The 12,901-nt window shown below is 42.1% G+C and overlaps 1 protein-coding gene across 1 annotated transcript in view; it reads right to left on the minus strand.

Moving 5' to 3' along the window:
- The window catches only part of DSCAM (DS cell adhesion molecule), a 568,075-nt gene that overhangs the window by 110,847 nt on the left and 444,327 nt on the right, over nucleotides 1–12,901 (minus strand). Inside the window, exons 17-18 of the mRNA XM_081574158.1 lie at nucleotides 7,470–7,710; nucleotides 5,771–5,917 (exon numbers count right to left, since the gene is read on the minus strand). Coding sequence (XP_081430284.1) covers nucleotides 5,771–5,917; nucleotides 7,470–7,710 — 388 coding nt within the window. The remainder of the gene's footprint in view (nucleotides 1–5,770; nucleotides 5,918–7,469; nucleotides 7,711–12,901) is intronic.

A 12,901-nucleotide genomic window follows, 5' to 3' on the forward strand; every position in this document is an offset into this window, starting at 1 on the left:
CTCCTGTGTGGTCCCTGTGCACTTGGAAAGTTGACAATCATTACCCTCAGATGGGTTAGAAATTCTTTCCTGTGAAAGAAAAGTCTTTCCTAGGTGGCCATCAGACCTCTTTCCATTACATTATTCATTTATTATTTTCATTTTCTTGAACATAGATAATATAGGTCAATGGGAGTAGCATAAAAAACTCAAATGCTAATGAAAAATGCAAGTATATGTCTCATCGAGATCTTTTCAGATTTAGGAACTTTTACATTGTGACAGATTATGCCAAAGAAGGGCAATGCCAAAGAATGTTCAAACTACTACACAATTGCACTCATTTCGCATGCTACCAAAGTAATGTTCAAAATTCTCCAACCCAGGCTTCAATAGTATATGAACCAAGAACTTCCAGATGTTTAAGCTGGATTGAGAAAAGGCAGAAGAACCAGAGATCAAACTGCCAACATCCGTTGGATGGTAGAAAAAGCAAGAGAATTCCAGAAAAACATCTACTTCTGCTTCACTGACTATGCTAAAGCCTTTGACTGTGTGGATCACAACAAACTGTGGAAAATTCTTCAAGAGATGGGAACACCAGACCACCTAACCTGCCTCCTGAGAAACCAGTATGCAGGTCAAGAAGCAACAGTTAGAACCAGACGTGGAAAAACAGACTAGTTCCAAATTGGGAAAGGAGTACGTCAAGGCTATATATTGTCACCCTGCTTATTTAACTTATATGTAGAGTACATCATGCAGGCTGGATGAAGGACAAGTTGGAATCAATATTTCCAGGAGAAACATCAGTAATCTCAGATATGCAGATGACACCACCCTTATAGCAGAAAGTGAAGGGGAACTAAAGAGCCTCTTGATGAAGGTGAAAGAGGAGAGTGAAAAACCTGGCTTAAAACTCAACATTCAAAAAACGAAGGTCATGGCATCCAGTCCCACCACTTCATGGCAAATAGATGGAGAAACAATGGAAACAGTGATGGACTTCATTTTCTTGGGCTCCAAAATCACTGCAGATGGTGACTGCAGTCACACAATTAAAAGACCCTTGCTCCTTGGAAGAAAAGCTATGACAAACCTAAAGTGAAGTCGCTCAGCCGTATCCGAGTTTTTGTGACCCTATGGACTGCAGCCTACCAGGCTCCTCCATCCATGGGATTTTCCAAGCAATAGTACTGGTGTGGGTTGCCATTTCCTTCTCCAATGACAAACCTAGACAGCTTATTAAAAGACAGAGACACTACTTTGCTGACAAAGGTCTGTATAGTCAAAGCTATGGTTTTTCCAGTAGTCATTATGGATGTGAGAGTTGGACCATAAGGAAGACTGAGTGCCAAAGAATTGATGCTTTTGAACTGTGATGTTGAGAGTCCCTTGGATTGCAAGGAGATCAAACCAGTCAATCCTAAAAGAAATCAATCTTGAATATTCATTGGAAGTACTGATGCTGAAATGGAAGCTCCAATACTTTGGTCACCTGATGTGAAGAGCTGACTCATAAGAAAATACCCTGATGGTGGGAAAGATTGAAGGCAGGAGGAGAAGGTGATGGCAGACGATGAGATGGTTGGATGGCATCACCAACTTGATGGACATGAGTTTGAGCAAGCTCCGAGAGATGGTGAAGGACAGAAAAGCCTGGGGTGCTGTAGTCCACGGGTTTGCAAAGAGTTGGATATGACTGAGTGACTGAACGACAACAAAGATTATACACACACACTCACACAATCAGGGAGAATATAATGCAACTCTGGGAAGGGGCTCCTGTGGGCTGTGTGCCAGGGCTAGTTATGAGAACTCGACTACATCATATGACCTCTGGTTTTATGTGTTTTGTTTTTATCTTTAAGAAAGGCCCAGGGTCTCTATGTCACAGGGGAAATACGACCTCTAATTATAGCCCAGGGGAAGGCATGCCAAAGGGGCTGGCTGTTTCTGGGTCAGAAACAGTGTTGCAGAAGAGAAGAGTTGAGAGGAGAACGGCAAAGTGGGGTACCCTGATCTTTTTAATACACCGGATCATGAATTACCACACTAATTGGAATTAGTATTTGGATGTTGACTCATACTGGGGTCCACATTATTTGGGTGAATGAATTTATCACAAATGATGAATAGGCCTGCAGTCCAAACCCCTAGTTAAAATTACCCCCAAGCGCTTTTAAAAATCCCCAGAGCCCCTGAATCAACCACAGAAACACTTTATTCCCTCTGTTTCAAGGGTATTTTCCTGACCAGCCCATGTGGAAGAAGTAAGAAGGAGAATTATGAAAAAAGCCAAATGCAAACAGCGTGCTTCGTTTGTTGTTCGTTTAAGCTCCTGGTCTTCTTTATGACTTAAACATCAGTCTCTGTCATTTACTTTTCACAGTCCCAGTGGAGTAATTTAAAAATGTATATATGAGACTGTACAATGGAGATTAACACAACATTGTACATCAACTATACTTCAATAAAATAAATTTTAAAAATACATGGCAAGAATAGCGTTCAGTTGAAATCATGAGTAAAACAATATAAAATGAATACAGAAAATAAATTCAGAAACCACACTATTTATAGTACAAAAGTTTTTTTTAAACTTTATGTGTTAAAGCAAAATACTTTTTTATGTATTTATTTGTACTCTCCCTCATTCTTAAAGGGTTTTCAGGAAGAAATCAAAATGGGGTGGAAGTGACTCCCCCCGCCCATCTCCCTGACCTGCCAGCATCACACCAAAAGCCCAGTTTGGCACCTAGTGTTGCTTTGATTCAGAATCTGTCTTTTTTGTCTGGAAGAAAGAGAGGAGGGTTGAAAAGCAGTTGGATTCAGATGAAATGGGGCCTGTTTCCCAGTAATCTCAGATAAGCTGCTTCTGTCTTTAAAATTCTTTGACTTTCAGATAATAAAATACTCAGAAATTTCATGGACATATTGTATATTTAACTGTCCTAGCAAGTGAATTAACCATTTTTGTTTTATCTGGTCATATTAGCAAGAGGAAAATGCTTTTTTATGCATATTTTTGAAAGTATTTAGGGAAAATACTAACCACGGGGGTAGTAACAATGTCTTTCTCAGCCTGCCCGAGTGTGTGAGTGTGTGTGTGGTGTGTTCTCAAGCTTAGCAGGTATAACTTTTACACAAATACTATATATTCTGTGTCTGTGGGTATCTTGGAGCCACAGTCTGAGGAGTTCGTGCAGAAGAATCCATGAATTCCATGACATTCCCTGCTAATTCCCAAATGTTAGCTCTCAGGGGTATCAGATAAAATGTGGCTGCTCATAGCAGGCTTACGTTACTGAGAGTTTTTTTCTTTTGGAGATTAAGTGTAGAACTCATACATTAGGCACTAAATCACATCACCTTGGTCTTCATACAGGGAGTAGAAGTATCTTTAGAAACTTTATGCATTTCCAAGCATTCTTTATTCAAAGTCTTTAATTTTTAAATGTTGAAGTTTTTAAAGTTTTTTAATATAAAGTTGACCAGACCATATTAACCACATCATCCATCATAGAACTAAGATGGTAATAGGCACTATTAGCAAATATGAATGAAATGTGAAAATATGATGAATAGTCACCACTGGATTATGGAAATATTTCCAAAAAGAACAATAAAGGAACAATCTTCGTATAATTTTAACTTCAGGTATGTCGGTGAGGGTGTTTAATTTAATCTGACTCAACATGAGGATTAGAATCAGAACAAGAAATTATATATTATGGTACTATGTCAGTAAAATAGATAATTTGCAAATTTTTTTTTGCTCTGTACTTTACATCTGGGGCCTCCCTGGTAGATCAGATCGTAAAGAATTCGTCTGCCAATGTAGGAGACATGGGTTTGATCCCTGGGTCAGGAAGATACCCTCAAGAAGGAAATGGCAACCCACTCCAGGATTCTTGTCTGGAGAATCCCATGGACAGAAGAGCTACAGTCCATGTTGTCATAATGAGTTGGACACAGCTGAGCAACTAAACAACAACATACTTGACATCCATGGGAACTTTTAAAGTTCTTTTTGGGGGAATGAGGTGAAGTGAATCATCTGTTTAACTCCGTTGCTCGGTGGGGCTGACGTTACTGGGCTTGTGGTTCTCTATTCAGTGCATCCTCCCCTTCTCACTAGTCTAGAGCATCCATCTGCTTCTGGCAGGAGCTTCGCACCGAGAAGATGCTCGGAAGGTGAATCAACGTCTCCCCCTGCTGGCGCTGTGCAAAGTGCTACCCTGGACACCAGGAGGAATCGGGGCTGATCCTCAGCTCTGAGATGCAAGTCTGGTTACAGACATAAACATCTCAGTCAGCCTCGGACCCAGCTGTGTACTTAGCACATTAATTAACCTGCCTTTGCTGAGGTGTCTCCCGTCCTTCATTCTTGCACCATGGCAACCCGCTGCAGTATTCCTGCCTGGGAAATGCTATGGATGGAGGAGACTGCAGGCTACAGTCCATGGTGTCACAAAAAGTAGGACACGGCTGAGCTACTGAGCACAAGAGTAGGTCCCTGCAGCCTCTGAGGCCCAGTGTGTTCTGTTTCCCCGGGTGAAGACAGTGACCTGGTGTCAGAGCAGACCCAGGCGGGCCTGAGCAGAGGCCGGAGGTGCTGCTCCGGGGACCTCGGCTGGGACTGTCAGAAGGGCTGAAAGAAGCCCCAGACAAGGGGGGGAGGCACCCTGGGAGCCGGGGGGGATGGAAGGAGGCTGGAAACAGGGCCTGGGGAAGGGTGCAGGCATGGGAGGCCCCAGCCTTGGTCCACAAACGGAGAGCAGGGCCTTTCCTGTTAGGGGTTGTAGTTCAGGGTGAGCCTGTCCTGCTCCTGGAGTGGGGCTCAGCCTGGCTCAGGGGCACCTACCCTCTGCAAGCAGAGAAATAGAGCCATGTTCTGCCTGAGACACTTGGAGCCCCAGTCTTGCTACCCTCCGTGCTGACCCTCTCTTGTGCCACATCCTGCCCCTAAACAGGAGAATTTTGTCCTACAACTTGAAAGCAAAGAAAGAATAAAAAAAGAGAAAGAAAGAAACAAGAAGAATGAAAAAAGAGAGGATAGAGGAGGGGAAAAAAAGAGAAAGGAGCCAAAAATGGAGGGTTTGGGGTAAAATGTCTCCTCGCAGGGATAATAATACCCTCTGGTTCCAGTATTCTTCCTGAACCCCTTCCAGTTCAACTGTGGGAGCTCAAGGACTTTCCCTGCTGAGTCCTGTCAGGAACAGGAAGGGGTCAGTCTTTTAGGACACACGTCACATAGAATTTCGAGATACAGATCAAGGTTTGGGTGCTGCCTGCAGAGGCTTGACATAGATACTCATAATTAGGAAAACACATCTATTCGTAGATATCCCAAGTGCCAACCACCCACTCCTATCCTTCAAATTTGGAAAGTATATGATGTTCTAAAAGGGCTTCCTCGGTGGCTCAGCAGTAAAGAATCCGCCTGCAATGCCGGAGACACAGGCTCGATACCTGGGTCGAGAAGATCATCTGCAGAAGGGAATGGCTACCCACTCCAGTATTCTTGCCTGGAAAATCTCATGGACAGAGGAACATGGTGGGTCCATGAGGTCATAAAAAAGAGCTAGACGTGATTTAGGGACTGAAACACCAGCCCCAATGTTTTAAGCAGCTGTGCACACCTGTTAAAATGTCAGATATGAGACAAGAACAGAACAGTGTGAGGAAGGAGGAAAGTACCCAGCGACAAAGAAGTGCCCAGCCTGTACTGAATCCCAGGGCAGGAAGGGGCATGTACAAATTTCACCACCCATCTTACTCCTCTTACCTCCATCCATGAGGTTGGCCCAGTAAATGACTCTGAACCCCTGGAGAATTCCGTTCAAGGCTTCCTTGGAAAGCGTGGACCAGGATATTGATATGCTTTCTGGTGATGTTGCTATGGCTTGGACATTTTCAGGGGGGTAACTGGGCACTGAAATGAGATAATCAGACTCTATAAAAACTGTTGGTGGTTTAATTAGCAAACCAATACTGAATAAGTAATATGAGTTTAATATTTCAAAAGTGCGAGTAAAAGAAAAAAAAATTACACTCAATCCCCCAAATTAAGGGGGAAAATGAATACCACTTTACTGTACAAATAGGGCAACTCGGTAAAATACAATGACTTCATATGACTTCCAGTATCTCTCTTTGCAGAATAACTGCTTCGCTTTAAAGCAGCTCGCCCCCTGCTTAGAGAGTTGAGAACACTTCTGACCTTATTGCATGAATTAAAGAACATTGCTGGTCTGGCTTATTTCCCCATCATTCTTGCAAACTACTGTGAGGATGAGGTGGTTATATGACATCACCGACTCAAAGGACGTGAATTTGAGCCAACTCCTGGAGATAGTTGAGGACAGAGGAGCCTGATGTGCTGCAGTCCATGGGTTGGCAAAGCGTCGGACAAGACTTAGCAACTGAACAACAACAATAATACAGTAAGTCCCCTAGTGTTTAGTAATATCTGGAGTGTAAATTGAAAGCTCAAAAGCAGATATGTCGTACTTACTGCTCCAACCCCAGCAGTGCCCCTTTCAATCCTAGACCATCCATCAGAGGAAAGATAAAATGGACTAGGATAGAGGCTAGAAGGATATTTCACATCGAGTTTATGCAAACCTTAAACATCATGACTGGGAAAGGGGGGGGGATAGTGACTGAATCACAAACATCAATGAAAAATAAACATCAAAGTGAAAACCCTGAGACCTATCTAACCACAACTGCAAGGACTATGAAGATGGAAAGAAAATCCTGGATTTCCATTTACTAGCTCTCCCTATAAAAATGGTCGGGAATTTTTTTTTTTTTTCTCAGCTGTTCTTTAGGTCAGAAATTATAGATTCAAGTTACCACATGTGTTCTCAAAGCACAAGAGGTAACTGCCATGTAAGCCTTTTGCAGGAAAATCTGCCATCTCCTGCTACAGCTAACTCCGTATTTGGCCTCTGCACCTAAACGATGATGCTTCTAGACACCCTGATTTTCATGCATTGCGGGAGAATGTGAGCTTTTAGGCTGTCAACGTGGAAGGGTACATTAATTACTTTTGGGCACTAGGGGGCGCGCGGTCACCGTGAGATTTGCTCCATGAAACTTGTTCATGTCTGTTCTCTGGTCTTAGAATGCTTGAAAATAAAAAGCAATGATTAAAAAAGAAGAAGAAAGAAAAAAAGAGGGGTTGGGAATCCCTCCTTAACATTGATTTAAGAGAAATTTTTAGAAAATCAGATTGCTACATTGTGCCCAGACTGCTGCAGTCATAAGGAGAGGCTTGGATTCACTTGGGAGAAGCCCACCTCTTGGGCTTGAAATGCAGGAGAAAGATGCTGAAAAGGGAGTGGATTCGGCTTTTCCATCACAATGTGTCCAGGGCGCCGAACCCAGGAAGCCCGCGAGTTAATCAGGAAGAAAGCCCCGTTCCCAGCCGTCTAGGCTGACATCACCCCTGCACAGCCTGCAGGGGGCCAGGCACCTACCGTCCTCGAGGGTGGTGGTGATGATTTCCTGAGAAGAAGGCCCTGTCCCGGCCCGGTTGCAGGCCTGCACCACCAGGCCGTACTGGGTGAACTTGTTGAGGTTGTCCAGGGTGTAAATCTCACTGTCCCCCGTGGTGTCAATACTGATGATGTTGAACTGGAAGTTGCCCCCGGTGCTGTACTCCCGGTAACCGATCTGGTAGCCACGGATAATCCCGTTCTGCAAATGTTTCTTGGGAGCCTAAGCAGGAAAGAGAACAACAAATACCATATATTAATGCATATATGTAGAATCTAAAAAAAAAAAAAATGGTACAGATGAATCTATTTGCAGGGCAGGGATAGAGATGCTGACATAGAGAATGGACGTGTAGACACAGGAGGGAATGAGAGGGTAGGATGAATTGAGAGAGTAGCATTGACATGTGTACAGCACCATGTGTAAAACAGAGAGCTAGTGGAAAGCTGCTGTATATCACAGGGAGCTCAGCTCCGTGCTCTGTGATGACCTAGAGGGTTGGGAAGGGTGGGGGAGGGAGGTCCAAGAGGGAGGGGATATATGTACACATGTAGCCGATTCACATTGTTGTACAATAGAAACCAACATGACGTTGTAAAGCAACTTTATTCTGATTAAAAAAAAAATTATACAGAAAAAAAAAAGAATACTTGAGGTGGGACAGGAGGTAAACCAGCGCCTGCCTACCTCATAGGGAGACAAAAATGAAACTGAATAAGTACGAAAATCATACAGATGTGGCAGTAGTAATAGCAGCTATAGCAGCAAACTCATTCCTAGAGGATGCTTGTGGCCAGGTGCTCTGCCTTCACCTGCGTGGATACACCCAGCCCTCCCCTCAGCCTGGGACATAGCACCTCAGGACCCTCATGGACACAGGAGGTCACACAAACAGGAGAGACACAGGGGATTCCACTGCAGAGCCTGTGTGCTCAGTCCCTCTGTCAAGCTGCTGGGCCACTGGCTTCTCTAAGTGGTGGTGGAGTTTCAAAAGACAGGTTGAGTTTGCGGCACCTCAGCCTACAGCAACCATATTCTGCTGAGGCTGATATTCATGTGTTCACCCAGCAAAATCGACTGAGATCCACTCTGCCACATGGTCCCAGGCACTGGGGAACAGAAGTGACTTTTTACAAAAGGCCCCTGCCTGCATGGAGCTTACACTCTGATGGAATATTCCAGAATAGAGGTGTTTTCAGTTTGAAAGCTGAATGTGAACGGGAGTCCACCCCTGGCAAGAAGAAGGTCTGAGTCATTCTAGAATCATTTTATGGTGATTTAAGCTGGGCAAGGGAAGGCTTGAGCTAGCTGCTCTCTGATAAGGATAAAGGGGTCAGTGTAGTCGAAGAGAGAATGGTTTTCACTGCTATGTTGAATTTATTTATTTTTTTAAGAATCCAGACTTTTTTTCAAGTATGTTTTAAGAACAACATCAAAGTGATGCTCTATAGTGATAAAGGTATTATAAGTTTTCAGACAATCAACAGATATATGGGTATATGTGTGAGCATTGTGTGTATTTGTATTACATCTGTGTGTGCATATGTATGAGCATATATGTGTATGTGTGTGAATGTGTCTGTGCATGTGTGTGTATTTCAGTACAAGCTATGGATTTCTCAGGGCTCTGAAAAGCTTTCTCAGCCCTGTAAATGTTTACAACCCCATTGGAGAGAGGAAATAAACACTTAGGAAGCTGTAGAGAAACTGAAGTGCCCAAGTGTGTGGCAGTGGACAGGAGACTAGCAGGTGTCCAGAAAGTGGTGAAATGAGAGTGGTCTGAAGCAGGCAGAAGATGCTGACTGCAGGCGGGCCTGGAAGGACGGCCAGGGCTCCGGAAACGGAGGGAGGGCCTGGGGTGAGAGAGCGACAGAGCAGCAAGAATGGATGGTGGGGAGAGATGAGGAAGGCACAGGGGTGAGGAACGGCAGGTAGGGAACAGACAAGGTGGATCTGCCCCGGGTGGGCCAGGGCTGGGGGATCGCCCTGGACAACCGACAGGAAGAAGTTCATGAGCAGATAGCAGCACGGATTCAGCAAATGTCTGTGGGCTGCTCATTATGCTGGCTTCCTCATGGAATGAAAGTCTTCGGCTGTCTTTAGGAATCTGAGTTACACAAGAGCAGTAAAATCACATCTTTTTTGCAAGCAAGTTTCCTCATTTATTGTTTTCTTGGATCCCACTGCTTTTCTCAACAGCCCATTGGGTTTCATGCGTTTACATAGTCTAAATAGATATCAAAGAAACAGCCCTAGAAACCATCACTTCTGAGGTCAAATTGGAACTTACAGACCCTGATGTAAAAGCTCACACCTTTTTTATCAGAAGCGGATGTCTGTGCTTTCCTGTTTTGCATCAATGAACCACAACTTTTCATCTTGCCTTTCGCTTTGCTAAAAATCAGATCTAAAGATTTCAGATTTTGAGACTTCCATTACCTGGAATTTGTTTTACTTCAATTGCTTAACTAATTAACCAGTTAACAATTTAACCAATTAATAAAATTAATTTCTCTCCAAAAGCCATGGATAAATCAAATATAAAACAAAGACATTCCTCCTATTTCACACAGTTTTTTCATGTTAAATACATCACTCACCCAAATGTAAACAATTTTTTTAAAAATTTATACAGTATTCTAATTTTTCAATGGGCTCCCTATGATGATTTAAGGCTCCCTAAGATGCCAAGTCTGGATCCCAGGACAGAAGCTGTGGAGTCTGATCAGGTAGGAGATAAATACCCACAGGAGAGTGTTTACACAGAGCACCCAGTTTAGCCGAATTTTCTACAAGCAGTGGGCCCTGCTGGCTGACATTTCCCTTCTTGGATTTAGGGGGATTAATCACACTTGTGATCTGACCCACAGGTAGGTGGAGATATCTTCCTTTTTTCTCTCTCCGTTGGTGAAAACACTCTAACTAGCTTAAGTGTATGATAGGCAACACAGAGGTTTTTGTCCTGTTGAGTTTAAATATTTTGTACAGAATAAATATAACATTCTTTACATTTTTCATAGAAATACATTTTAGTCCTGCTAATTTTGCAGCAGTAGAATTACAGTATTTTTACTGTAAAAGAATTCGCAGTATTTTTGCTTATTAGGTTCTTTTGCAAAATATTTTGTAGAAAATATTTTTTATAATACTAAAAGTATATAGCCATCCCTCCTATGTAATTGCTATTCAAATTTTGATAACATTCCTATCTCTCTAAGTAAAGTTGAAATTTGTTTTTGTTTCCCACATGGTCATCTTCATACTCTGCAGAGTTTGGTATCTGATTTTTTCATTTAATAGGCTATTATGATCATATTTCATGTTTATGGTCTTTAAAAATCATATGCCATGTTTTATTGAACCATTTTTCCATCATGGGGGATATTGTTTTTTGTAACTTCTTTCCTACCACAAATTAACCTTTGTGGTACAGTGCATCTGTTTAAGTTTGTTTATTGGAATGAAGTCCTGGAAGTGGATGGGTGTCTTATTTCGAGGAGTTGTGTTTCAACTGACTGTTAATAAGATAGCATTATTTGTTGTTATTTTTTCAGATGTGGTAACTAACTTAAGGGAATGTATTTATCACAAAGAACAAGGGAGAGAATTCTCCTACAGGTTTATGGATATTCTGATTTTGAAGAGATATATGTTGAACAGATACAGGTGAGTTATTTGAGGGTATACATTTGAAGGTATATATTTGAAGTGAGCTTACGTCTTTTCTTTCCAGGGCTTTAATACAATCTCTAGTTATCATGCAGAAGGAACTGTAGCACCTGAGAAAGAAGTGATGGATTTTTCTTATAAATGAATCACACCTTTCTGATTCCACAGCTCTCAGGCCTCTGGAGGCTCTGAAAACCATCTAGAAAAGTTGCGTGGGGGGATGGGGAGTGACTACTAACAGGTATGGGTTTTGTTGTGGGGGATGAAATTTTCATAAATTTAGATTCTGGTAATGGCTGTGCACCTCTGTAAGCATACTAAAAACCATGGAATTGTAACCTTAAAACAGTGACTGTGATGGTATGCTAACTTCATCCCAATAAAGCAGTTTTAATAAAAGCTAGTGTGCTAAAATTGTCTCTGTGTTATTTCTCTTTCTAATTCAATTACGACAATAGCTTCCTCTCACCACTGCCATGGTAACCACCACCAATCAATAATCACCACCTGGACTACTGAATCTTCATCATCACCATCACTACTACCAGCGTGAACACCACTACTTCTAACCACCTCTGCTACTTCATGCTCCGTGAAAGTCATCACCACTCATGACTACCACCACCTTATCACCAGGATCACCACCTCCATCACCATCATGATCACCACCTTCATCACTGCCACCACGTCCATCACAAGCATCAAGACCATCACTACCAACATTGCTACCATGGGTACCAACATCACCACCACTACCACCATTACCCAATGCTGCCTCCACCTCTCCCACATTTACAACCATTCTTATCACCACCTCCACCAATAAATCACTGCTGCACCTCCAATACTTCTATTACCATTACCACTGACATTCACATCACCATCAGCATCATTATGACCACCATCACCTCTATCACTAATGAGCCAACATCACTGCCACTAGTTACCACTATCCTTCCACCACCTCCTTCATTCCATCATCTCTGTGATCTTCACCTATCGGGAATGTGATTTTCCCAATCAGTGTAATAAGTGAGATTATCTATCTATCTATCACTGTTTATTGTCACAGCAACCCGAAGAAGTATCATTCTCTTTCTTACAGAGGAAGAAACTAAAGGTCAAAGAGGTTAAAAACATATTCCTCAAGGTAAATGCAGAGCTGGAATTCTAACCCAGGTTCTCCCGAGAATTGTCTTTAATTTCCACCACTCAGCCCCAATAAATTCTCTCCTTTCTGCAAAGCTTGATAATTAGGTTTATAAAGTTACATGAAACAAAAAAATTTTAATCAAAGAAAAATTTAACAAATCACACAAAGAGAAAGTATTATGTTGTCATGTGTAAAAATAAGTGAAAATTATAACTATCGCAGACAAAGTTGAAGTTCTATTATTAATTTGTAGGCTAACTAGTCAGATTTACATTTAGGGATGTGTTAACCTTAAAGAAATCCTTGAGGGTTTATATTCATATTGAGAAACACCAGATGTCTTTTAAAAGTCCATAAATGCAGAAATTTTATACACTATAATTGTACATTTTAGGTGTTCTGATGAAGGTTCCAAAGTGTTCTGAAAGTGACTCTCTGAGTTGTATAGGCAACAAGCCATGGTGGGGTGAGGACCCATAGAGGAACTTCAATCCATTTGTCTGGTGGTAGGTTTCATATCATCCTAAGACAAGTTGGGTCATAATGTAATACCCCTTACTTTAAAAACTATTTTGGATGATACTGAAGCAT

This window comes from Giraffa tippelskirchi, chromosome 2 (assembly GCF_054371585.1).
Source record: "Giraffa tippelskirchi isolate mGirTip1 chromosome 2, T2T-mGirTip1v1.2.pri, whole genome shotgun sequence".
Classification (NCBI taxonomy): Eukaryota; Metazoa; Chordata; class Mammalia; order Artiodactyla; family Giraffidae; genus Giraffa; species Giraffa tippelskirchi.